At 47.8% G+C, this 25,086-nt stretch overlaps 3 protein-coding genes and 1 non-coding gene across 5 annotated transcripts in view; 2 read left to right on the forward strand and 2 right to left on the reverse strand.

The window, feature by feature from the left end:
* SLC25A22 (solute carrier family 25 member 22) overlaps nt 1–25,086 on the reverse strand; it is a 184,882-nt gene that overhangs the window by 62,972 nt on the left and 96,824 nt on the right. The gene's annotated exons all lie outside the window — the stretch shown is intronic.
* PIDD1 (p53-induced death domain protein 1) lies at nt 76–18,644 on the reverse strand. 2 transcript variants are annotated; one of them, XM_075425383.1, is made up of 16 exons: nt 18,494–18,644; nt 16,424–16,792; nt 14,267–14,680; nt 13,359–13,562; nt 12,439–12,493; nt 12,016–12,217; nt 11,212–11,340; nt 10,720–10,899; nt 9,936–10,083; nt 8,759–8,894; nt 8,378–8,528; nt 6,117–6,240; nt 4,874–4,992; nt 4,343–4,450; nt 3,199–3,404; nt 76–2,472 (listed from the first exon to the last, which is right to left on the reverse strand). In XM_075425383.1, exons 2-16 carry the CDS (start codon nt 16,695–16,697, stop codon nt 2,235–2,237), a joined length of 2,688 nt encoding a protein of 895 aa, XP_075281498.1. In that variant the 5' UTR covers nt 16,698–16,792; nt 18,494–18,644; the 3' UTR covers nt 76–2,234. The 2 variants fall into 2 exon arrangements, with proteins under 2 accessions (XP_075281498.1, XP_075281499.1); XM_075425384.1 differs by lacking the exons at nt 16,424–16,792; nt 18,494–18,644 and adding an exon at nt 16,085–16,181.
* Nucleotides 19,319–23,974, forward strand: RPLP2 (ribosomal protein lateral stalk subunit P2). The gene is made up of 5 exons (XM_075425385.1): nt 19,319–19,428; nt 19,830–19,953; nt 21,742–21,790; nt 23,468–23,566; nt 23,854–23,974. The coding sequence occupies exons 2-5, from the start codon at nt 19,831–19,833 to the stop codon at nt 23,928–23,930; spliced, it is 348 nt and encodes a 115-aa protein (XP_075281500.1). The 5' UTR covers nt 19,319–19,428; nt 19,830; the 3' UTR covers nt 23,931–23,974.
* LOC142362109 (small nucleolar RNA SNORA52) lies at nt 21,949–22,081 on the forward strand. Its single transcript, XR_012764680.1, has one exon. It is a non-coding gene; the product is annotated as a small nucleolar RNA SNORA52 (small nucleolar RNA).

Consider the following 25,086-nt stretch of genomic DNA (forward strand, 5'->3'; position numbering starts at 1 on the left):
AAAGGGACCTGGCTCTGTCTAACACCTCGAGGCGCTATGGATTAGCAGACAACGCTGTGAAACAGTGAAGTGCTTATTTTATTCCCAGTGAGAGCAATATGCCCAAATGCATGTCTCCAAAACTGAAGGAAAGAAAGAATACCTTGCTTGTATACATCAAAATTACAGACAAGAATGTATGACACAAACTACCAGAGAAAACATACATTCAGAAGAGAACTGCTGACTTGAACCCATCATGAGACTTGAGGGCCAGCATGGCCTAAGACATCAGACCTGAGGAACTCAAGTCTGCAAGTCCTTGTGCAGTGCTCTGGACTGGACACTAATCACTCTGTGGCCTGAGATGTTAGAATAGCCTTAAAAAAAAAAAAGGCAGAACGATTTTATGCCTCTTTCAATAGTACTGATGGCAGGTTTGAAACACAGCATCAGGGAAACCATTGACGATTCTTTACGGGGGAAGAAAACACCAGGATTTCTCAGACCTGTAGCTGCAGGTTGACTTTGGGTGTTGCAACGTGGCATTTTTATACTGACTTTTGTTTTTCAGACTAAGAACAGCCCTTTAAGTATTGCTTAGAGAGTGGGATATGCTGAATCCAAACCTGTCTTGAAAGAGTTGAATTTACACAGATGTCAGTTCAGCCTGTCAGGGTTGTTCAGCCTGGAGAAGAGAAGGCTCCAGGGAAACGTTATGGCAGCCTTCCAGTACCTGAAGGGGCCTATAAGAAAGCTGGAGAGGGACTGTTTACAAGGGCATGTAGTGACAGGACAAAGGGTAATGGCTTTAAACTGAAAGAGGGTATATTTACATTAGATATAACAAAGAAATTCTTTACTATGAGGGGACTGAGGCACTGGCACAGGTTGCCCAGAGAAGCTGTGGCTGCCCCCTCCCTGGCAGTGTTCAAGGCCAGTTTGGATGGGACTCTGAGGAACCTCCTCTAGCAGAAGGTGTCCCTGCCCATGGCACGGGGGTTGGAACTGGCTGATCTTTAAGCTCCCTTCCGATCCAAACTGTTCTATGATTCTATGACAGTAGTCTTTCAAAAAGCTTCCATGAAATTTCCCACTGTCATTAGTGGGTCATTGTGAGATGGGGAACAGGAAGAGAAGGGAGCCTCAGTAGTCAATGGCTAAGCAGTTAAAAAGCAATAAACACTTCCAACCTTACACAAGACTGGAAAACTGGGAAGTTAGCTCAGCACAGTTCATGCCAATCCCACAACAGTGCCTATTTCACAGCTGGTCAGACCAGTTTTTAAAATGCAAATTTCAGTCATGCTTTTCACCAGACTTCAAGAGGGGTCACACCTTCTCTTCTACGTAGGCGTATTTCACTGGGAGGATGTGCAGAATATCCCTCTGAAACTGCAAGGGAAATTTTACTTTCTCTTAGAGTCTCTCCCAGAACAGCAGGGTTATGGATTTTTAATTATCTGTAAAACAAAACTGGAACTCTATCAAAGACCAGCAGCATGTAGGTGTCATCTAAAAAGCCTGGCAGGTGCAGCAACCTAGGGACAATGTGAAATTTTATTTGTTCCAAAATTTGGTTTTTGGAGCAAAACCAAAAAACAAGAGCAATTTTACTAGAAATTACTTTCTTCTCTTTTACCCACGAATACTTAGGTGTTGTTTTGGGCTTGAGGGAACTGGAAGAGATTTGGCAGAAAACAGAAAACATTTTCATGGGGAACACAGTTCACATTTTCATGTGAGCAAAACACATTGTTAACAGAAATAGCTGAACAGTCCCCACTGCACCACAGGCCTTCAAAACACAAGTGCACCTCCACTTTCCCATCAAGCATTGGAGCACAAACCGACCCAAATGCTCACACCCAGTGTTTCCAGCAGAACACAGTTTCAGGAATAAGTTATAAATAAATTTGCATAACATGAGTATTAATTAATTAAAGGCTACTTTAGCCACTACTCAACTGACAGACACTTCAGTCTCTGAATTTCTCCATGTTTCTGAAATCTAAAGCTCACGGTCAAGAAGCGGAAGTACAGAAAAGGCTCACAAATGCACTCTGAACTGCCTGGGATTGGCAGAAGTGGCATGTGAATATAGACCCAAGAGAGTTCAGTCGTCCATTCACAACTAAATCAGCGTCCAGCTCCTTGGGAAGACATTGGCCCTTGAGGTGGGAGCAGCCCCAAGGCACTGTCACTGCAGGTGCGCAGAGGGACCCCATACGAAACCCAGTTCTCTCTGCTAGGTGCTACGTCATAGCTACTGCAGAGTCCTCAGTGCTGCTCTCCTGCTCCAAGCCCACCCGGCGGATGGACTCCCTGTATTTCTGCCGTCCCAGCTCAATGATGGTTTCGACCTCATCAGCGATGTCCTCACGGCCACTCTCTTTCATGGCTGCAATCAACTTGCTCACACAGTCAGGATCCTCTGAGTTTTGCTGTGCCCATGAGAAAAGCATGTCCAAGATCTGCTTATCAAGGTCCTCTCTGAAGAAAGGGTGAAGCACAGAAGTCACCAAGACGCTCTCCTGACTGGCAACCCAAACAAGGCTTACTTGAGCTGAGCCCATGACTGGAGCCCCAAAGAAGCCATCCAGACACACAAAGCATGCAGTGGACCTGCCTTTTCCCCACCCATTATACAGGAGTTGCAGTTCCTGAACTAAAATGTCTCTAAAAATCTTTTTCCTAATGGAAATATCAAACTAAAGCATTCTGCTTTTGAATGTAAATTCCCCACAGGAACAGTAGTTTGGTCATAACAAGTCTCACTCTCTGCTACTGCTCTGGCTTTTCAGTCAGACTGCACGTCCCATGACGTACCACAAGCTCTTTTTGAATAAAGATGATATTCACAATTAATGCCATAGACCACTGCTCATTGTCAGAGATGGAGTCTGGCCAGGAATCCAGACCACAGAACAAAACAGGAATGCGACTCATCTGAACTACAAAGCTCATCAGGTTTGTTATTTCCCAATTTTGTTTTTCAAACATAAAGCTTTGTTTTATAACAGCAAGAGAAAATAATCAGTTTTCCATAAAAAGGTAATGTTTTGAGAAGAACCTTAGCCAACCCATCTTTTATCCAGTGAAACAATTCCAGTGGGAAAACTTTCAACCAGCCAAGCATTAATTTATACCATTACACTGCAGACAGATAGACAGAGATAGATATAATGCATCACTGTTGATCACTGTGTCTTGTCTTACCTGTTATTGTATCCTATGCGCTCAATCTGCTGATAGGTCAAGCCTAGGTTCAGGCCGACGGTCTGCCAGTCAGCTCCCACGCGCCTGGCAATGCTCAGCAGGTTTGCCTGTGTCAGGTAGCCAGTCTCGGCGTTGCCCAGGTTCAAGGGAGGGAAGGAGAAGCCATTCAGGGGACCAGGGTTCTCACCCCAGCGGGGTTTCAATCGCTGTGTCACACAGACGAGAGAGAGAGAACATGCTAAGCAAATTGTTCTTGCAGAGAACAGTGTCTGGCCATTCAGTCTCCACACTGAAATTTCCTTCCTCCTACTGCGGAGGAAGGAAGATCTTCAGGCTGAAGAGTTAGGCTGTAAGAAGCAAGGAGCACTCATGCTGGCAAACACCAGCAATGATCACCGCCTCTGAAAAATACAAAATCATAGCATTCATAGTCATAGATCACACTGGAAATTTCCTTTCTTGTCTTTCCAGAGCATTTTTCAATGAACCGGCCCCCAAAAGCATATTTGCCTCAGTGGTAAGAGAGCACTTAGTCTAGATTTGTAGTTGAGGCTGCATGTGTCAGAAAGGCATGTGAGATCATGGCACATGATCTAAAGGGAAGCATTCAGCCTACAAAAGTATTTTATTGTTTTAAGCTTCTCAAAAATCAATTCAATTCCATAAGCAAAAGTTTCATTTCTCACTGTAACATACAGCCTATCCCTTAAAGGCCTGAGGGTCACACCAGAATATTTATACTTAACGCCTGTATTCAAATCCAGCCTAACTACCTCATCCTAGACCTTTCTTTTTTCCTGCTGTGTGAGCTGTGTTACTAGGAAATTTATAAACAAAACAGACACTTCCCTTAAGTACAGTGAGCTTCCTCCTGTTCTACATCCCTCGTTCATTCAAAGGATTCACCCTCTCTGCCCACCCATCCAACAAGCCTGTGCTTGGCAGGAGAGATGGAGACCACTCCCAGGTATTCACGTTTCTCTGTTCAGAAGAGCTCACGGGCAGTGGGAAATCAACACCAATGACGTGGTTGGGCAGTTATTCATTGCATCCGTTCTCACAAAGGAAGACAATTAGCTGAGCAGGAAGGTCATGCTCTTACCCCATCTAGATTAATTTTTCTGTAGGAGACAAAACAACTCACAGGCAGTTTGATGGGCAGAGTAGCAAGCCAGAGGGAGTCTGGTCCTTTCCTCCTCCTGCTGGCATCCTCAGGGATGCTCTCGGGAACTGCCCCTCGGTAGAAAGAGACCTTGACAAAAAGAAAGTATCCAGTGAGGCTCACATTCAAGCACAGTGGCCAAGCCTGTTTGCATCATGCCTTTGCTGTCTGGGAAAGAATGAATTCAGTATTTCTCGCCTATCCTCAGTCCATAAATACGGCCTCCCAATTAAGTGCAACTGGGAGGAGCACTGAGGTTCTGCCATAAAGGCTGGACTCACGGCCAACACCCCAAAAGTTAATGGCAGGAATGTAAGTCACAGCGCTAAGTGATGAGTGATCCTTTCAGACTGCTCTTCTTGTTTATTCAGGGTTTAGTCAGTGAAATGCAAAGCCAAGGGAAACAGGAGAAAAAAAGAGTCACCATTGGTGCTCAGAGATTATCATGAGGAGCACTGTAAAAGCAATGATGATGGTGGAGGAAACAAAAAGTCAGTGTGACTGGTTGCTCACCTGGCCTTTTACAGCTTGCCCTTTCCTGTCTACAGGGGAGGTCACATAGATTTCCTTCATGTTCTTCAAGTGGGAGTAAAAAATAAACGAGAGACGTCCATCCACGCAGTCGGGACGATCTGTGCAGAGAAGCAGCAAACACTTGTGCAGAAAAGTGTGCAGCTTTTCAAGCCTGGCAACAGCCCATCACCCACTAGCAGCCTCCATGCTACTACCTACTCCTTCTACTCATGCCTGAAGGAATTGTAACCACCCCCTTCCTCGCTGGGTGACACGGGAAAGCAGTAAAAGAGAATGGCCAAAAGGTGGAGATCAAGTTCAAGAACGGAACGCAAGGCAAGGCAAGGCAAGACATTCAGACGTTGTCAAGTCCATCCTTGGCACCTCCCTCCCATCCTTGGTCCATTCTATCCCTTGGACGGTAGAAACAGCTGCAGAAGCATCCTGTAATGCACAAAAATAGGTCACCTACCTCTTCACCATTTCTGCAGTGGGTGCAGAAAGGGAAAAAAATATAATCAGGTACAACATTCAAATAGTAATTATCTAGAAATTAAGTTAGAGTCCAGCCTAAATCAGGAGAGAAGGACAGATTCTGGCCTCATCAACTCCACTGAAAGTGCACTTTATTCTTCATAGACTTGCGCTTAATTTACGCCAATGAAACTGAACTGTAGGTTCCGGTTTTGCAGAAAATTGCTCAGTTTGCAGCTGTAACAGGTCCAGACACACTGGGGCATAGAACATCATCATGAGTTTTGGTCCTGCACTCTCCTTCCTTCTCTTCTAATGGCTCCATTAGGGTGAATTCTTTGCTCTGGATTATTTCAGAAACACCTCCAAAAAAAATCTTTACATCTGTTCTCTCAGAAATGGGCAACATGAATTAGAGCACCATGGGCATTCCAGTGGGGTGTCGAAGATGCCAGGAAAAGGGCATAGCTGGCTGCAGAAGCAGATCAGTCATAACATAAACACACTTGGCTATTGCCCTCTGCAGACTACAACAGCATGAGAGGAAATTAAAGTCTGCAAACAGCACTTTCATAGGGAAAAGTAAACACAAAAGTTGGATGACCAGAGGATGTGATAAGTGCAATGTCCATGGGCTAGCTGCTGTGAGTAGTTCGCAAGCTGGAGACAGAAAGTAATGCCATGGAGGAGTATAGCTCTCAGCAGAAACATGCCTAGGGCTAGAGAAGCACAAGAGGTAGGAGCAGAAAGCAGCCCAGTACTACCATACCCATATCGATGCTGATGCCTCGCTCAAAAGCTGCAAAAAATTGTTCTCCCTCAAACATTTCCACCATGTCGGACGGCTCAGGCCCTCGATAGCGGTCCTGCAGCTTCTTCAGCACTGGGTCAACCTGACAAGGATGACAACACAGGACCTGTGTTTGGTCTGATGCACATCTGTCCTCTGACCCATGTCCCTATGCCCATGATGTTCCTCTCACTCACCTTCAACAGGGAAAGTCCATTTTACATGGATAGGATGTAAAAGAATGAACAAACACCCACCCCCTCCTATCCAAGGTACGTTCAGTACAGACAAAGAAGTGGTGCTCTGAGTTTTGTGGCTTCCCTATTTCTCTTCTCAGGTAAAGAGCAGAAAAGCCTATGAGGACTAACAAAACTGCCAATAAAAAAGCATTTTCAGCAATGTCTTTATCTTTTTAAGTGGTCAGTAACCTTCAAAGACAGGGAGGGATTTACTTGCTACCTTGTCCCCCTCACAGTATGCCACTACAAGACATTTTCTCAGTGTTGTGGTTTAACCCCAGCTGTCAACTAAGCACCCAACAGCCACTTGCTTACTCCCCCTCGGTGGGATGGGGGAGAGAATCAGAAGGGTACAAGTGAGAAAACTCATGGGTTGAGATAAAGACAATTTAATAGGTAAAGCAAAAGCCACGCACACAAGCAAAGCAAAACAAGGAATTCAGTCACTGCTTCCCATGGGCAGGCCGGTGTTCAGCCATCTCCAGGAGAGCAGGGCTCCGACACGCGTAACGGTTACTTGGGAAGACAAATGCCATCACTCCAAATGTCCCCCCTTCCTTCATCTCCCCCCTCCACTTTATATGCTGAGCATGACACCGTACGGCATGGAATATCCCTTTGGTCAGCTGGGGTCAGCTGTCCTGGCCATGTCCCCTCCCAGCTTCTTGTGCACCTCCAGCCTACTCACTGGTGGGGTGGTGTGAGGAGCAGAAAAGGCCCTGACTTTGTGTAAGCACTGCTCAGCAGTAACTAAGACATCCTGTGTTATCAGAGTTCTTCTCAAACTAAATCCAAAACACAGCACTATACCAGCTACTAGGAAGAAAATTAACTCCATCCTAGCCGGAACCAGGACACTTTGCAAAAAGCCACATACTACAACAGCACACAGCTGAGGACACCAGAAAGCTCATTTCGGCTTTGCAGCCTGTGATCACAGTCAGACCTGGGGTCTCAGAGGCAGTGCAAGAGCCAGGCTAGAGCTGTGGTGTCTCTTCCTCTTTCTATTTGTAACAGTAAACCTTCTTTCTCACCCCATGACCATTCCCAGCAGGAATACAGACACTCCTGAACCCTAATCTCATTGCCAGTGCAATTGCTGCCTCCTCTGGAAACAATTTTAGCCCAGAGCCTAAGAGACAAAGAATCCTTAAAGATGTTTATGCCCACAAGTCATTTCAATACAGGAGAACAAACAAAGAAAAAAACGAGCAACCAGATCAGAGGATTACGGAGAGAGTTGGATATGCAGCCCAGTTCTGGCAGTCTGACAAAATACCCCTCACCTCACTGAGCTGCGCTGTCTGTCAAGGTACATGCTCCACAAACACAGATGCACACTTACTTTGCTAACATCTGAAGCAACACTGCTGAGGGCCGATACCCCTACGGCAGAGGTGGCAGAAGAGAATGCATGAGTGCTTCCCATCTCCTTCTGTACAAAGTCAGCCAGATTAGCTCAAACTAATAGCATAACCTAACCTGATATTGCGTGGAAGCAGATTAAGAAGGGCTCATCTGTTCTGTTCCACCCCTTGAACAGTACAATGAACATCAGGAAGAGTACCATTTCTAACCACTCCAGCTGAAACCAAAGCAGTGCTTCTGCACACACTACTAGCCCATGTCAGACCAGTGACGTGTTAACTTTAATATCTTTGACTGAAGTTTAAGACAACATGTTTTGCCTCATGTTTGCTGGATGCTAAGAGCACACACATGGCCAGTTACTGTGGCTCAGGTGATTTTAGCAGCCCAGTCCTCAAGGTTAGCAGGGGGAGGAAACCACCACATGGCATCTACCGCTGCATAGAATGAGTTTTCCTTTTTCCCTCAGCTCCCGGTGAGCTGGTATCACACTACCAACACAGTGTGGTGACAGCACACCCCAGCCATGACCCTGGGGCAGTGAACAGGACCATTTGGTGCACTGCTGCCATTACATCCTACAAAGGGAGGCCCAGGAAGCCCAGGAGCAAGGCAATGCAACTCAGATCAGACCTTGTGCTTGGGGACACACTGTAGCAGGACTTGCTCGGGGTCCTTCTTCCTCTGCAGAGCAATGAAGTTCACCTGGTACATACGCAGCCGCTCATAGACTTTCTTGGCAATGCCTCCAATGTAGGTCTTGGTGGTGTACCACAGCCAGTACCTGGCAGACAAGGAATTAAGAAAAATGAGGGATCCTGCCTAGGAAGAGAAGCCGGTGTCACACCCACAGGACTGTAAAGTATGACGGGTAGAGACAAAGTGCTAAGCGGGGTCTGACTTGCAAAGGAAAAGGGAACAGGTAGGGTTAATGGCATGACCCCTGGACAGAGTGTGGGAAAAGCAAGGCAGAGGAATATCTCATCTTCTCCTCAGGACTAATCTTGCACTTACCAGGAGAAGTGAGTGACTTCAAACACTGCATAAAGATGGGTGAATTCCAGCACGACCTGATTGGTAATGTCATCCCAGGTTTGACCCTCCAGGTCACCGTGGAGAAGATGCAGTCTTGACCGATCCAAATTTAGCCCTAAATGCAACAACAGTCAAGAAATGCTATATACAGCAGAAGCTTTTACTCACAACTTTACAAACCTAGCCACAGTTTTGGGGGATTCACCTTTTAAGAGCACCACATTAAGGCTCATGGCCTTCTCTTCAGCATCCAGGACTGAACTTTGGTCAAAGAAAAGCAGCAATAAAAGGATGAGGCTACCCCAATGCTTCCAGAATATTCTAGCAGAATATGAAGATTTAAACTGATAGTGTGCTAATTTCCACCAACAGATTCATTAGACAATTCCCATCACCAATATCTAGTGTTATTAATTAAGTTCTATCTCTTTCTAAATGTACATCCCACAGACTTATCAATCCTGATGCACTTCAGACATACAAATACCAGGTAGTATTACAATGACGGCCAAGTCGCATCCAAAATATTTTACTTCTTCACAAGAAAGCCAGGAAAATTCAAAGAAAATAGGAATTAGGAGACACAGGGTACTCAGCACACAGAGGAATCCCTGGCAAGGCTGAGGCTGTTTATAGCAGTATTCAGAGCGGGAGATGGCTTAGTGTATGATCATACACTTTTAACTACAGTGGCTTAGCACCTGATTCATGAGCAAGAAATATTCATGAGGAAGTAAGCGAGAGGGCAGACCCCTGGAGGCAGAATGTTCATTACCTACTTCAAGCTATTCCCAATCGTGAATCAAAGTCCTGTTACAAAGCATCTCCTCAGCTGGCAGGAGTGCCTCTCCAGCCCATTATACCAAAGCCAGCAGTCTAAATATGCCTGTGGCTCAGCAGAGAAACCCATTTGCCAAGGCCATTGTCCCAGCTTGTGCTGCTGGTCTGTGAAGCCCAGCGCTGGTCTGCTCGACCTGAACTACCTTCAGCTCCCACCACCCTGCACCACCACTCACTTAGCAGACACACCCTGCTGTTCCTGCAGGAAAAGCAGTAAGCTTTATCATTAACACGAGAGATAAATAAAATTCCCAGCTTGCCATTTGTGGTTTTCCACATACGGAGTTTCTCTTTGCAATTCTGGGAATAAACTAACCTGTGACCCCAGGTGGGAGGGGCAGCTGAATTCTCACTGGCCTGAGAAAATCAACCAGGGAGTCCTGGGAGAGGCAGAGCAGGGGACTGGCTCTGCACCCTGCATTGGCCGTGATTTCCTCTATCTCTTCTGCAGAGACTGGCAGCACCTGGCCGTGGAAGACAGCATGGTGAGTGGAGCAGTCAGGCACCCAAATTCCCACATTACTCACCCAGTTCCCCCAGCAGCCAAATGCTGCTCTTGGCTCAGGGCCCGGTGAGACATGGAAGCACAGTGAACTTTGGCTGAAGTCTGCTCTGATAGTGGTGTCAACCTGGCAAGCTGGGACAGACCAAGGTATTACAATAGCATTTAGGACTATCTAGCAAGTCTACAGAACAATTAAATTTAGTGGGGTGGCTTTAGAATTAGATCCATGTAAATACCCCAACCCAGTCTTACTCACTGAGGTGTTCTGCTAGGCTCAGCATGTTTTGCAAGGGAACAAGAGGCAAAATCTCCTTGTGTTCCCTTCACAGCAGCTAACTGCTGATCTGCTGGAGGGAGCACCGGTAGAACTGCCAGGAGATGCTTTCCCCACACATGGCACCTTCGACCACAGCCCATTTTGCAGGCAGGGAAGCTCAGACAGAAGGTGGTCTGAGATAGGTCAGCCCACAAAGCATCCATGTCAGACACAAATGGACCACCCTGGGGCGGACATCTCACCTTCAGCTCCCCTGCTTGGCATGGGAGAACAACTGTATTAGGCCTTACCAAAGCTTGTTTTTTAAAGCATGCATACTTGCAGCTTGACACTGCGAGTCTCTTCAGTGACTCCAGGAGGAAAGGTCACTTTGATGTTTGGATCCACACTGGAAAAGAGCAATGTTCCCTCCGCTGGCACTTTGCATTCATTTTGCACAAGTCGAGACACCACCAGGAACCAAGAGAAGTGAAGGACACTACAGTGGGCCACATGCTTCTGTAACAGAAGACAGGGAAGAGAAGACACATAGGCATATAACATAATGCAGTAAAGGCGGGAAAATAAGTGCCAGTAACAGCCGAGCAGACGAAAGCACTAGAACAGGGATGAAGCATGGCAGGCTATAACTCATCAACTTCAGGAGACACACCTCCATGAGAGATGAAACCTGGAGCTGAAATCCACTACATTTCATAGCAGCTGGTCAAAATACAGCTCATGAGATATTTCAAATGGTCTCACTCTTGTCTGGGCAAAACTGAAGAGGAGAACAGGAACATGTGCCCCTGGTTATTCCAATCTGCTTACCTTTGCTTTTCTCTTCTGCTCCCCTCTTGTTCTCAGATCACTCCAGCTCTGCCCACTGAAGGTCCGAACTACCACCTCACGCTGGTGAAGGGTTTGAGGGGAAGCATATGGCATCCAGATCTGCACCTCCTGGCAAAAAAAGCATTCCCATGAGACACCAATAGGAGGGATAAAACCAAGCCAAGCTCTGCTCTGTGGCTTCCTGTGCAGACAAGAAGGGGGATGGCAAAGCACAGCCTGTGTGCAGGGAGTGGAGGAGGAGAGAGGGACCTGCTCTGTCCTGTAGCCTCCAGGGAGGAGACAGGAGATGTCAGGTCCGCTAGTATGATGGCAGGAAACGTTCAGCAGCTTGCGGGCAGAAAGGGCAGAGCAACTTTTGCAGTGAGTTGCTGTCAGCCATGACAGGGCTGGCAGTGTAAGTAGTCAGTAGCTTGAATGAAAAACACACAATCAGACTTTTAGGGAAGGATGCAGACCATTCTCCTCGCAGGTTATGGCCAAATGCTGGAACAGAACTTATCCTCTGGCACAGGAGGAGGGTTGTGAGTGAGGAAGGGTACAGCTCAGGTCAAGCAGGAGCAGTGGGGAAGGCAAAGGAGCCAGACCAGCACAGCGACAGAGAAGCTGGCTGTGTCCTTTCTGAGTCTTTGCAGCAAGACTTCTCTGAAAGGCAGTTCTGCAGCTACTTAAAACCAGCAGTGATAGCGGTAGCTGTCTCAAAAGTCCCAAAAGACTCTCTCAGAAGACTCTGCCAAGCTACTGCAAAGGCAGATTGATCAGGAGGTGGCCTGGATGTGTCCTCACCTGCTGGAATTTGACCCCATGAGGCTGCAGCTCCAGGACTCTACTTAGCAGGACATCATGGTGTCTCAGCTTTACCCACTGAGGGTCCGGTGCGAGGGTTCGGAAGTAGATCTGCAGGGGGTCAGAGGCAGCCCCCGGTGGAAAGTAGAAATGGATGCCACAGGCCAGGACCACTTTGCAGCCTTCAGAGGTGACAGTAAAGCTTCCAGAAGAAATGCATGAATGTATGAAACTGTGCAATGACTTCAGCAAATCAACAAAATCAGACTTCAGACAATCAACAAAAGAATCTCCTACCTTGTAATTGACTGGCCTATTGAGGCCATAAGCTCCCATACACACATGCAATATCCACCATGCACCAATCTTGTCTGGGACCTTGTTAGACCACTGTAATATAAGTTCTTAATAACAGAGGTTTACCTGTCCTCTCCTGATGCAAGGAAGAGTCTTCGTAGGCCTCCGGCACTGGATTCATCTGCGGCAATAAGAAGGTTTGGGTAGGAGGAGAAGACAGACGTTAATTAAATCAAGGTAGACAAGAAAGGCTGAACTCACATTTCAGTCTTGGCTTAATCCTAATCTGATGGAAGTCGCTACTGGAACCCTGCTCACACTGCAGTGGGCTTCAGATCAAGCAGCAGCAGGAGGAGGGAAGAGGCCTAGGGGTCCCAAGACGTCCTGGCAATGCTCAGTCTCCCCCAGGAAAACTCAGAAGCAGGGAGAATTAGAAAATATTTTGATCTACCAGCCCTGCAGCTCTCAAGACCATGTTTGATTACCTGGGGCCACCCCTAGGAATCAGCGCTTGCTCTTGTGAACATGAGCACCATTCGGAAACCCTGCTCAGATTCCTGCTCATTCATCACCTTCATCTTGGACAAAGAGCTGCCCCTCTGCAGCCTGGGAACCACAGGAAAGCAGGAGGTAACTGCAGAGCAGAATGACCTCTTCTTGCTCTCTGTGCTTCTAGCATGAACCATCACAGCCTTAGGGTCATGCAGCAAGTCCAAGAACTGGTGCTCACCTCTGACAGAAAGCCTGGACCCCTTTAGGGGCCTCTCCTGATCCATTTCCTGGGAATCCCATTTTCACTTCCACTGTAAAACCTTTCCTATCAAGCCCAGTTCCAGGGACCATGAGCCCTTCAGACTGGGCTTGCACTTGTAAAAACAGAACTAGTACTGTCTGTATCCTTACAACATAATAATTATTCCAGACAAATAAATACTGATCTGATTTCCCCTTGCTTGTGTTCTCTAATCCAAACCCATCCACACCATGCTGGGCTGAGTGAGGGAACAGCTAGGCAGAACCCACAGCAGCAGTAGCCTTGCAATTACCAGCCTGCAGGGATGGCTCAGTTTCTCCTAAAGGATTGCCTCGGAGGCGCACGAATGGTGAGGTCTGGATCTCGGGGGGCACGGCACGGAGGCAGTTGTTTTGCAGATCAAGTCTGGACAAGTTGGGAAGGCTAGCAAGCGAGGCAGGGACTGTCACCAGGAGATTGCTGTGGAGATGCAGCCGCCGCAGAGACTTCAAATTGGCTGCAGGTTAGAACAAGAAGTGACCCCCCATCCATGCTGTTAATTGTATTGCACATCAGCTCTAACCCCTCCCACCGCTCTCCTCATCAAATGTACACCCACGCACAATAAGGGAGAAGCACAAAAGCCCAATATCTCCACAGGTCACAAAATAATGGGATCCAGGGAATTAGCTGAGAGGCAACGCAGCCTCCTCTGCCTTCTGCCTTTCAGCACCCAGCTACGAGTGTGGACGTAAATATGCTCTGGTAACAGCATCAATGACAACTCTGGGCACAAAGTAACATAGGACCCAAGAGCCAGGAAGTTGGGCAGCAGAAATCAGAGCTGGTTCCATGGGACTTGTTCATACCAGACAGCATGATTTCAAGCCCACATTTGCATCCCATTAAACCCCAGCTCTTCCGTTTCCAGTCCTGGGCATTACCCAAGACCAGCCAGGCCAGATGCTCAGCTATTGTAAATTGTATTGAAAACTTAGAGAAGTCTTGCTGCTCTACAGAAGCAGACAGCGTGGTCGAGAGAGTCATTAATGCTCAAAGAGACTGACTGAACCAAGAATGTTTCTTCTGGATATCCCTTCCATTTGTTTCTAACGTTTGTGCTAACAATTCTGGGAACAGAGACTGAGGGCCTCGGGGGTCCTAGACTGCACCAAAAGCTCAGCAAGCCTATGACATTCTTTTCCACTAGAAAATACTTACCTAAGGAGTCTGGGATGCTTGATAAGCGATTCCCAGAGAGATCCAGGTCTGTGCAGCTGTGCAGATTCCCAGCTTCTTCGGGGAGGAATTCCAAAGCATTTTCTGAGAGATCCAGGTCCTGAAGCACTGCCAGCTCCCCAATGCTCTGAGGTAAGTGCTTCAGCTGATTTTTCATAGCAGAGAAGTAAGTCAGCTTGCTCAGATTGCCAAAGTCCTCAGGGAGTGCCACCAGGCTGTTGTGGCTCACTAGGAGTGCACGAAGGCTGGTGAGGTGGAGGATGCAGCTGGGTAAGGTGGAGAGGCTGTTGAAGCTGAGATCCAGGTGGGTGAGACACCTCAGGTTCCCAACATCTGGTGGCAAGCTTGTCAGGGAGCCATGCTGACACGAACCAAACTCATCCCTGGCATGGCCACCTGGGTGTGGAGGGAAGTGGAGGAAGAGGTCAATATGCTACAGGGATACCGCACCAGCCTCATGTGAGACTCCTTAGCACAGAGACCCAGAAGATGGGGAGTTACTGATCACATTGAGCAGCACTGATTACAAAGTACTCATAGAGAAGTGGGGTTTCTGCTCCTTGCCTCAGTTTCCTGATGAGTGGAAGGAGTATAATGGTGAAGACCTGTTATGAAATCAAGAGATGCCACAGTCAACCAGAAAAGCTCTGCTAAACACATCTGGAGTCGAAGCTTAGAAAGAGCCAGGCCACTCCACACGTATATCATCCTTCAGCAGGACAGCCCATACCCCTCCAAGCTTCCCACTCTCCTTGCCCACCTCTTCCCCACCAGCACCAGTGGCCAACACACAACACTTTATGGACTAAGGAGACATTCCCCGCCCTCCAGACTTCGTCCATGCTGTTGAGGGACAAACAGCCCTGAAGACTGAGACCTGCCCTTGCAAGACTGGAGAGCAGATGTGAGGAAAGCAGTGAAAATGTGGGGGGAAAAAAAGCGCAGGTAATTCAGTATTGTGTAAGCTGGACAGTGCAGAGAAGGAAGGATGCAAGTCCACCACCCCAGCTTGTGACACTCAAACTGGAGAAGCGCTGCACCCACTGAAAATAAGTTGAGCAAACAAAAGGAAACTTCCAAAACTCCATTTCTTCATCATTTTCTACTCTCCCTCCACCGTTATCTATTTGTATACACATACAGCAGAGGGCACCAAACATTTTTTTTATTCTGCATAATTGTAAAAAATGAGAACAATCAAACTAAGAGACACACTGCACTTTGTACATAAGAAAATCTTAGCCAACCGTTTTATTGCACTTCAGGATGCTCAGGGTGTGTGCACATCTCACAAAACAAGGCTGATAAAAGATATTGCCATTATCCTCACCATACTAAAGGAGGAAAAGACAAATGAAATTATTCCCGTGGAAAATCTGTGGCAGATATAGAAACAAACCTCAATCTTTTCAGTTTTCAGCTAGAACCCTGAATTCTGGTCCAAATCTCCCCCTTTGTCTCTCATTTATTTTTAAAATTCCACCTCCCAAAGAGCAAATGATTCAGTCTGATACAGACATTATACCATTTGTATTGAGGTCCTCCTACAATAAAGAGATGATACAAAGAATGACCTAGTATTTATAGCTCTAACAGCTATTACAGCTTGCCAAATTATGTACACGCCCTGAGTCATACTTTTGATAGAATGTCGAGCAGCCTCTTCCGATCTGTCTTGAACTCTGCTAAACCTACACTCACTGACACTAAGCAAGGATTAAGCTAGGATTGATTCAGATGGAAATGCAGTAAAGACAGCTCATGATACTCCCAAAAATGAAAGAGGAGATGAACATTTACCAAAAAATCCAACACTTTTCAATCGCCCCTCTTGTTGCATAACTGTGCAAAAAATGCTCTTCTTCTAGAGGATGGCTAAAGAAAATGCTGCAGCATCAACCCAACCAGACTCCAAAAAACGTTCCTTAGGCAGCTGTAGAAACAAAGGAAGGAAATAAAAGTCTAGAAGCTGTATCCTACTGTGCATGCAACTCTGAGCAAGGCTAAGAGCCAAAGCTGTAGTAAGGGGCACGAGAACAAAACAATTCCAAGGGCGGTTAGTCCTGCAGATGTGGAAAGAAGGATAAAAAAAAAAGCTGAGCCTAGAAAAGCTGGACAGTGACAGGCCCAGGAATTTACCTTTGAGTACCAGGGACTTCACGTGCTTCAGATGAGGAAGGATGCCCAGCGTGGTGCCAAGGAGGCGATCGTTGCTGCTGAGCCGTAGGAACTCCACCTGGACCACCTCTCCCTGTCGCCCCTCGAACAGCTGGAGGAACCGGCAGCAGCCGTCAGGATAAACATCCAGGTTCAGCCTGTTGTCTGCAAGGCAGGAGCCAGAGAGCGCAGGAGCCCCCAAAGCCCCCTCCCCACACTCGTCCCTGAGCCCCAGTGGCTCTGCCATCTTCTGCATCTCGTCCACAGGGTCCGGACATGCTCTGACTTGCCAGACAGGCAGGCACCGGCGGCACCACGAGGCAGCTGGGACTAGGAGGAGGAAAGATGGCTCTGAAAGAGAACACAAGTGCACAATGAAGGCCTCCTGCCCCAGCCCAGAGCAGCTGGAAACAGTTTATAGTCCCAGCAAGAGGGCAGGAAGGATTACATGCGTGTTACTGAAAGCTTTGTGGGCAAAGAGCACAGAAATGCAGGGTGACGGATGCAATGGAGGCTGCTTGTCCTAGGGAAAACCTGAGTTTTCCTAGTTAACATCTTGGCAGTGAATGGAGCAATTACCCACCACCAGAATAAACAGCAATACTAACATTAAAAGATACAAATGTAAATGCCTATGTCTTATGCAGATTTCAAAGTGCCTTAGCGGGAAGCTTTACGAGTGGAAGGGGAAACCAAGGCAGGGAGAGCCAAGCCAGGGGCAGAGCTCAGAGGCTGCTCATAGGGTGCAATGGATCCTCATCGAACCCAGTTGTGAAACCGGGTGCCAACGGGATAAAAGCGAGTGCAGATGAAAGCAGGCAAAGGGCAGCAGAGCAAGCATGGCAGGGCCAGGGAGGGTGTTAGAAAAGGCATGTCTGTGGCTCAGGGGCACTGGACTGTGCAGAGGGGCTGGGGGTCTTGCAGATTTGCCTCTGCAGGGATGTTCTGACGCAGCAAACCGGGCACAAAGCCATGGCCGTCTATTTGCCAGCTAGTCCTTGTTTCCTCCCCTCACAGCACCCTCCATGGATAAGGAGACAGGGGAAAAGTAGATATCACAGAGTGCATGCTAAGAAGGATTTAAACCTGAAGGAGCAGAGGTATGAAATTTTAACAAATTAATTATTCCCCTGCCTTCTTAGTGTTGAAGAAGCCTTCATCCACCTAGGACCTTCAAAGTCAGCCACTATCATCGTAGCACACTGGTAGTGCAAAGATGAGCAAAGGCACCATGCTTGGTTTTATACCAGTAGTCACACACCTCCAGGTCCCCTGTTTCCCACTCTTTCCACTTCCTTTATTTTTTGCAATTTCTCCTAAACTTGGTAATTAAGCTATCTTAAGGTGTGAATATCAGTTCTTTTAAAACCCTGCTACAGACTGAATAGGCAAACAGGAGTTTCTTTTGAGTGAGTGATGTAGAACTACAAAAAATGTTTAATGGCTTTAACGTCCAAGTCCAGCAGAAGCAAGCTAACACCCCTGTAACACCCTGAGGAGCAGCGCATTTTTACTGTGAACCTGTGGGACGTGGCAGCGCTGGTGTTCTCAAGGCACAGACTGGGGGCAGGCGTCACACCCGGCTCCCTGAAAGGGCAGAAACCTTATAGACACATAAGGACAGGAAGAATGGGTAAACGGGAACTACTGCCTCAGTAAAAAATTATTCCTTACAGATAGGCTGTACACCACACAGACTCAGCCCTCTTACAGGTATGCATAGGCAAAAAGACCGTCTGGTAAAGCTTTGTACAGCTATTGGTGGCGAAGGAACCAGAGGACAGCTCTGAACTGGCCAGGCTGGAGAGGCGAGGTGACCACAAACGCAGCCTCAGGCGTGCACACAGACATGGGTAGGCACCCGTGCACGCACACACGCCTGTGCACACATGCACACACACAGTCACCTGCCCCGCTGCCAGCTCCGGCAGCCCCAGGCCCCCGCAGGGCCCTCCAGCCGAGGCTCAGCCCCGGGGATCCCCCCCGGCCGCCCCGGGACTCCCCCCCCCCGGCCGCCCCGCGCCCCGCTGAGCACGGCCATGCTTGTCTCACCCCTTCCGCACCCGGTCCCTGGCACAAAACACTCGGGTGCCCGAGGCCCAGCCGGGCTCCGTTCGCCCCTTCCCGCCAAGCTGGCGGGCGGGGCCGCGGGAGGGGCCGGACGCGGCGGGCCGGGCGGCTGCGGGCAGCCGGACTCGGGCGTCCCGCCGGCGCGACAATGTCGCAGCATGAGATTTTCCTAAAGGTGCCGCGGCCTCAGCGGCCCAGCCGGGCCCAGCGCGGCTCCCTCGGGCTCGGCCCCGCAGGGGACGGGCGGCACCGGTGTCCCGGGATAGGCGGCGGGCGCTGCGGGGAGCCCCGGGGCGGCAGGGCGGTGGAGCCAAGGCCTCCCCGCAGCCCCGCTGCCGCAACGGCTCTGCTTCGCCTGGGGCTACCGGACTTGGGCACAACGCTAACTTTTCTCTTTTATCCATCTCCCTGACGCAGGAAGAAGCGCGGGCGGTAACCCCCGTGGCCAGGCCTAACTCCTGGCCTGCCCCGGACAGGCCAGGCCGCTCCCCCCCCACTGCGGGGAGCTCTTCCTCAGCGGAAGGGCCTGCGTGCGCTTCCGGGGAGGCCGCGTCGACCCCGCCAGGGCGGGTCGCGTCGCCCGGGCCAGGCGGATGCCGCAGTTTGGGGGAAAAAAAAAGCGCTGAAGACGGAAAATGAGCGGCCGCGACCCGCGCTGAGGCGGCTCCGCCACCCGGCGCCAGCCCCGCTCTGCGCATGCGCCACCGCCTGCGCGGCGGCCGTTAGCGCGGCAGCAAAGCCCGCGGCTCTCCATTGGTCTGCCCGCGCCCCGCCGGTCTGGCCCAATGGTGACGCGCGTTGTTGAGGGGTGACGGGAAGAAGGCGTTGCCGAAGCACCACCCCTTCCCTTTCGCCGCCGGGCTGCCGTCGCGAGTGGACGTCCCAGGCCTGTCTCTCGTGCCGCCGCCTCACCCCAAGTAAGCGTGCGGCGATCCCTTCCCCCTTCCTCCCCCCCCCCCCCCCACCCGCAGGAGTGGGCACTCCCGGCGCTCCCGCCCGCGGGGCTCGGGCGAGACCACTTCGGGCGAGAGAGGGGGGGAGACGGCGGCCATGTGCTGCCCCGGCCGGGGCCTGCGGAGGCGAACGCCGCGGGGAGCCGGGGCGGGGGTACCGCTTTCCCCCAGCGGTGGGCTGGTCGGGCCTTGGGGCAGCAGCGCCTGGCGGCGTTTAACGGAGCCGCCGCGCGCGGGGCCCCGGGCTGGCGGGAGACCGGTGCGGGCCTCGCGTGCCGCGGGTTCCCGTTTGCGGTAGAGCAAAGCACCGGTGGCCGGGGCGGTGGGGAGAGGAGCCTCGGCCTAACCAGTTCTCTGTCCCCCAGGATGCGTTACGTCGCGGCTTACCTGCTGGCCGTCCTCGGTGGCAACGAGTCTCCCACGTCAAAGGACCTGAAGAAGATCCTCGACAGCGTTGGCATCGAGACGGACGATGAACGCATGAACAAGGTGGCGTTGCCTCTGAGCTCCAGAGGCCCACGTCCCCATCAGCGTCGGACAGCGGAGCTGTCCCCCGACCTCGGCCTTGCTTCACTTCCCAGGCTGTTGAGCTAGGCTTGTTTTGTTCAGGTGTTTGCTGGTCGTTATATGGGTGATTTCTAAAACTGCTTAACCGGTCAGAACTATTTTTATAGCGTTGTTGTAGAAATCTGGCTTTCTTAACACCTGTTGTCCGCAAAGATCTCTGTCAGTTGTTGCTGACCTCTGACTGTTCAGTCGAGTAATTTTCAGTGGGATGGTGGCTGCAGATAAGTATGTATTGAAAACAGGTTCTGTTCTGACACAGTGTATAATTTGTATTTAATGTTTAATTTTGGCTTTTGGTCAGTATAGATTCAAAGCTAACACTTTTGAAGGCCTGATATTCAGTAATGAATTGTTATTTAGCGTACTGCAAAGAAGCATTTGTTCCTTCACCCAGAAACATAGGCAAATTATAACATAGACATTAAAGGTATTCAATAGTAATACGTAGGAAGATTTTCGAAATAAATTAACGCTGAAATGGTTGTGCTGAAAAATAGGCTTTTTAAGAAGACAGTATCTTAATTACAATGTTTCTTGTGATATAATAGACTTTCAGCTTGTGGACTTAAAAATAAATGGCCATGGAAAAGAAAGAACAAAAAAAAATGTCTGATTGCCTGGCCCGTACTTGTATGCAGAATGTTTCCAGAGAGGTGGAACTAAAAACAAGTTACTTTCCCAGCTGGAGACAGTGTTTTACCATAGGCTCAAACAAATGATGCATTGGCTGAGCTGACAGCATCCTTTTTATCGTTTGGGATGTTGGTTTGAACTTGTGGTGCTCATGTTTAAATGCCAGCTCTTTCAACTTTGGCTTGTTTATGTTTGTTTAGTACCTTCGTAAATTAGTTGTTTTCCCTGATCCTCCAATATCCGAAACTTTCTCTGGAATTTGTTTTGGTCATGATTAATCCTTTTTTATTTGCACTGGCTGTGTCTTACACCAGCGTAAATCTGGTGAAGTTTTAAAACCACCTTCCTTCCGGATGCAGCAGGCGCACAGGCACGGCCTTTCCCTGGTCGCGTGCTCTGTGTAAGCAGGAGGTGCTTATGGAAGAGCTCTTGGTTAAAGTCCTTTAGCTTTGGTGACTCTGCAGTGTTCAGCACTGGCTCTTGGTAGCAGGGACTCACCAGTAAGGTCTGTGGCATTCTCTCTTTTTTTTAAGTGCTTGCTTGCTTTAGCAATTTTTGGTTTTGTGTTTTGCTTCCTTCATCTGTGGTTATACAACAATGGTAGTAAAACTGGAGTTGGGACTCTGTTCCAGTGCAAGGATACAGTAGCCAGCTTGGCTATAACATTTGGTAATGCTAGGAACGGGCCCCTGTGGTTTTTGGTCTAGGGCCCAGTGCCTCAGAGCCTTCCAGTGGGTATTAAGCAAGGCATGCTAACAGTCCCACAGTGAGTGGCAGGCCTTTACTGGGCTTTCCTAATTGGTACCACAACATCTGTGTATCCTTCTTTCTGCAAGGTCCTTCGATTCATGATGAATTTATTGTAACAGATTTCATTAAAAAGCTTTCACAGAAAAGTATGAAAGACTTAGCTGAAATTTTCATTTCAGTGTCCTGTTCCTCCCACTGAGAAATAAGGAATGTTGGGGCTGTATAAGCAGTGGGATGGAGGCATCGTGCATGATGATTATCAGTGCTTGTTTAAATGTATCTTATGCTGTTTTGAAACTATTAACATGCTAAACTTAATTTATGCAGGTTATTAGTGAGCTGAATGGAAAAAACATTGAGGATGTAATTGCTCAGGGTAAGTACAGTCTCTGAGTGTCACAGATAATTGCCTCTGCTACTTTGGTAACTTAGACCCGAAAGTGCAGGCTTGCTGCCAGCTCCCTGATTATTCATCAGTTTAGCTTTGTGGCTGAGGACTTCCATGCTCGATCTTGGCTGAAATGACTGAAATCCAGGTCCATTCTAATTCTCTGCAGGTTGGTGTCAGTACCTGCTGGGTTTCGCTTGTGGACCACATTAAACTGGAAAACTTAAGCACGTACGAGCTGACTGGTAGTCTGCTCATGACGTAGTTTTCTGGACATGTTGATTGGAGAAAGAATTGGCTGTCCTTCAAGTTCTCTGGGAGGTTTTTTGTTTGTATTTACCCACTTGTATGTACCAATTATGTAGAACAGAAGAACAGACTGTTAAATGTAAAGAAGTGTCTGTTCACATTAAGAGTACAGTTACACCCTCTGCAATTAATATAAGCTTCTCCAGTGCACATCTCTTTTAGAGCTCCCCAAGTCTGGCATTTCCTTTTCTCCAAGATGAGACTCGCAGTGCTGACTTCTGCAGAAGCTTGTGCTCTTACCTGCTGGCTCTTACCAAAGCTGGAACTTAGAACATTCATGGATTGGGTCATAGGGCTGAAGTAAAGCAGAGCTGAGGTGGTGCAAAGGTTTCTGATTAATTAATTTGTATTTTTTTGCAAATGCATAGGCACAAGGGAGCTTTTAGGTATATATCTGCTTAAAGGTTGCCTGGACTTATGCTGGCCTTGCTGGTATGAGCAGTAACTGGACATTTGTATCTGTGTGGTCTGAGGACCTAAGAGAGCCATTATGCATGTGTTTACAACACATGCTAGCTCTTGCTGTAATACTTTAAATAGTTTCCTAGAACATACTGATGTGTTTTGTTTACTTGGCTAGTTTATTAGAGGTTGAAGTAACAGGGAATTATTTAGAAACTGTTTCCCAGAAATTGGAATACAGGCAAACATACTGTGTACACAACCCTGAATGCCAAGGGAGCCTTGGTATGTGAAAGGCAGATGCCAGAGAACTAGCTAGCTTTCCAAAGACGAGCATAAATCAGAAGTCAGTTTGCTGATCTCAAAAGAGATGCAGTAGGGTTGGTAAGGTGCTGGAAGATTTGTTTCAAATACTGTACTCTTTGCCATAAATAAATCTTTCCCCCTAGCCCCTTCTCTCCTGTAGGTGTGATCCAGTCACCCTCACAGTTCTCTATACTGTTAAAAAAAAGGAGGGAGGGAAGTCGGTGCTGTCTACATGTTATTTTTGAGTTATATTGAAATTACCCATTTCTGGGCTATTATGCTGTATTCAGAAAACACACAGGTTTTCTGTATGTGTAAAGTTGGATGTGTTTGCCGCTATTTTGATATGACAGTTTTGGGGAAAAAAAAAAAAAGGCGGGAGACTTTGTGTACAGAAGAGAACTGACTAATGTGCTGTCAGTGTTTTCAGTGTAAGCCTTTGTGAATCTTAAACTCTTGAGGTTTTTTTTCACAGAACAGGTTATACTTTATCAGGGGTTCAGCCTCTTGTTCCTTTCAGCTAATAGTGACAGTTTCAGTCCACAAGACATAGTATCTGTTTTTTCTGCACTCTGATTTCTCTTCCTTTTCACCTTCCCTCTGTGCTTCCGATGAGCATTTCAGTCCTTTCTCTTCTGTCCCCTGCAGGTAATGGGAAGCTTGCCAGCATGCCGGCGGGCGGAGCTGTGGCAGTCTCTGCCGGAGGAGGCTCTGCTGCTCCTGCTGCCGCTGCTGCCCCAGCTGCTGGTGAGTACGGCGGGAGAGCTGTTGGTACAGGGCAGCTCTGTGTTTCCCTGTTAAAATCTTAACAATTGAGTCAAAATTTCAAGGCTTTTCCACTTTGGCAGTTCATTATGTGACTGAAGTGTAAACTGAACGGATACTTTTCCTTTGGGCAGTCAGAAGCATTTGCTTCTGAATTAATGAACCATGGAGGCTGAAATACTAATAATATGGAAGAACGTGTATCTTAAATCTGTGGTGCAAAAAATGTAAATACTGACTATTGGTTTGGTCTTTTTTTTTTCCTTCAGCTGAGGAGAAGAAAGAAGAGAAGAAGGAGGAATCTGAAGAATCCGATGATGACATGGGATTCGGCCTATTTGATTAATTATTTGTTGTAGACAAATTATTAAAATTCTTTGTTTAAATTTTTTTTTGCATTTATTATTATAACCATATAAGTGCTATTGGATTCAGACATCTGTCCTTAAAATAGCTCTGACAAAGCTTTGATTTTTATCTCTGTCTGAAACAGCTGTGTGAATTCTATGACAAACCATGGGACTCAGCTCCCAGTACTTAGGAAATGGCTAAGCTTGGGTGGACCTGGATGCTTGTTCTGACACTCTGTTTCTTAAAGAGTATGTGGAAGCTGAATGTACCCGATGTTTACTTAAGTTCACATTCTCCATATTATTTTGCTGTCCCAGTTACTCAGGAAAGAGTCCTATCTACTCAGCAATAAAAGGACTTTATTCTTTGCGATCTGTTTAATCAATTCCCAAACATGAAACTGAACGGACAGCAGGTCTGAATTAGTCCAGAAACATTATCATTTCAGAGCTAGTTATAGGAATTAGTTTTCGTAAATACCTAAAAACACTGATTTAATTTCTGTCTCAAATTTCCAAGATCTAAGGACAACACCAATAAACGACTGTGCTTGGATTTCATGTTGCATCTGTATGCTTCACATCGAATCTGTAACAAAAAAAAATCCTTCCCTTCATGGCACACTGAATTCAATGCAAGGGTGCTCTTCTTACTGAATGGCTGCTCTGGGAGTAGCTGAACTATCAGGACGTGAATCACCTTGAGTTGAACAAAAGTAAACTATTTTATGAGTAGAATGATATTTCTGGAGAACTGCAACTGATCTCTGGTGCGCCCAGATCACATCAGCTTGGGATGACAGCAAATTTATGAAGTGTTTTTTGCTAGGAGATGGTTCTGGTAGGCAACTTAGCCTGATTTCTACAGCGGTGTTTGGCTGTAGCTGTAAATAGGTAGAGTTCAAGTAACACATGATGATCTTGTGCCAAGTCTCCACAGGTAGTGTCGAAAAGAGGAATCCTGGAGCAGTCTATTGTGAAGCTTTTCTAAAGTTGTTTTGGACATAAAAAAAAACACTAGCCGATACAGCTGTGTTGGTTATGAGTCATTGGACAAAGCATGGCAAGTACTTCTGAGAGGAGAGATGGGTGAAATTCAAGTAGGAAAAACTTTTATCTCCCTGTGGTATGCTGAGAGAAAATGCCCATTAC

Source organism: Opisthocomus hoazin, chromosome 7, assembly GCF_030867145.1.
Source record: "Opisthocomus hoazin isolate bOpiHoa1 chromosome 7, bOpiHoa1.hap1, whole genome shotgun sequence".
Classification (NCBI taxonomy): Eukaryota; Metazoa; Chordata; class Aves; order Opisthocomiformes; family Opisthocomidae; genus Opisthocomus; species Opisthocomus hoazin.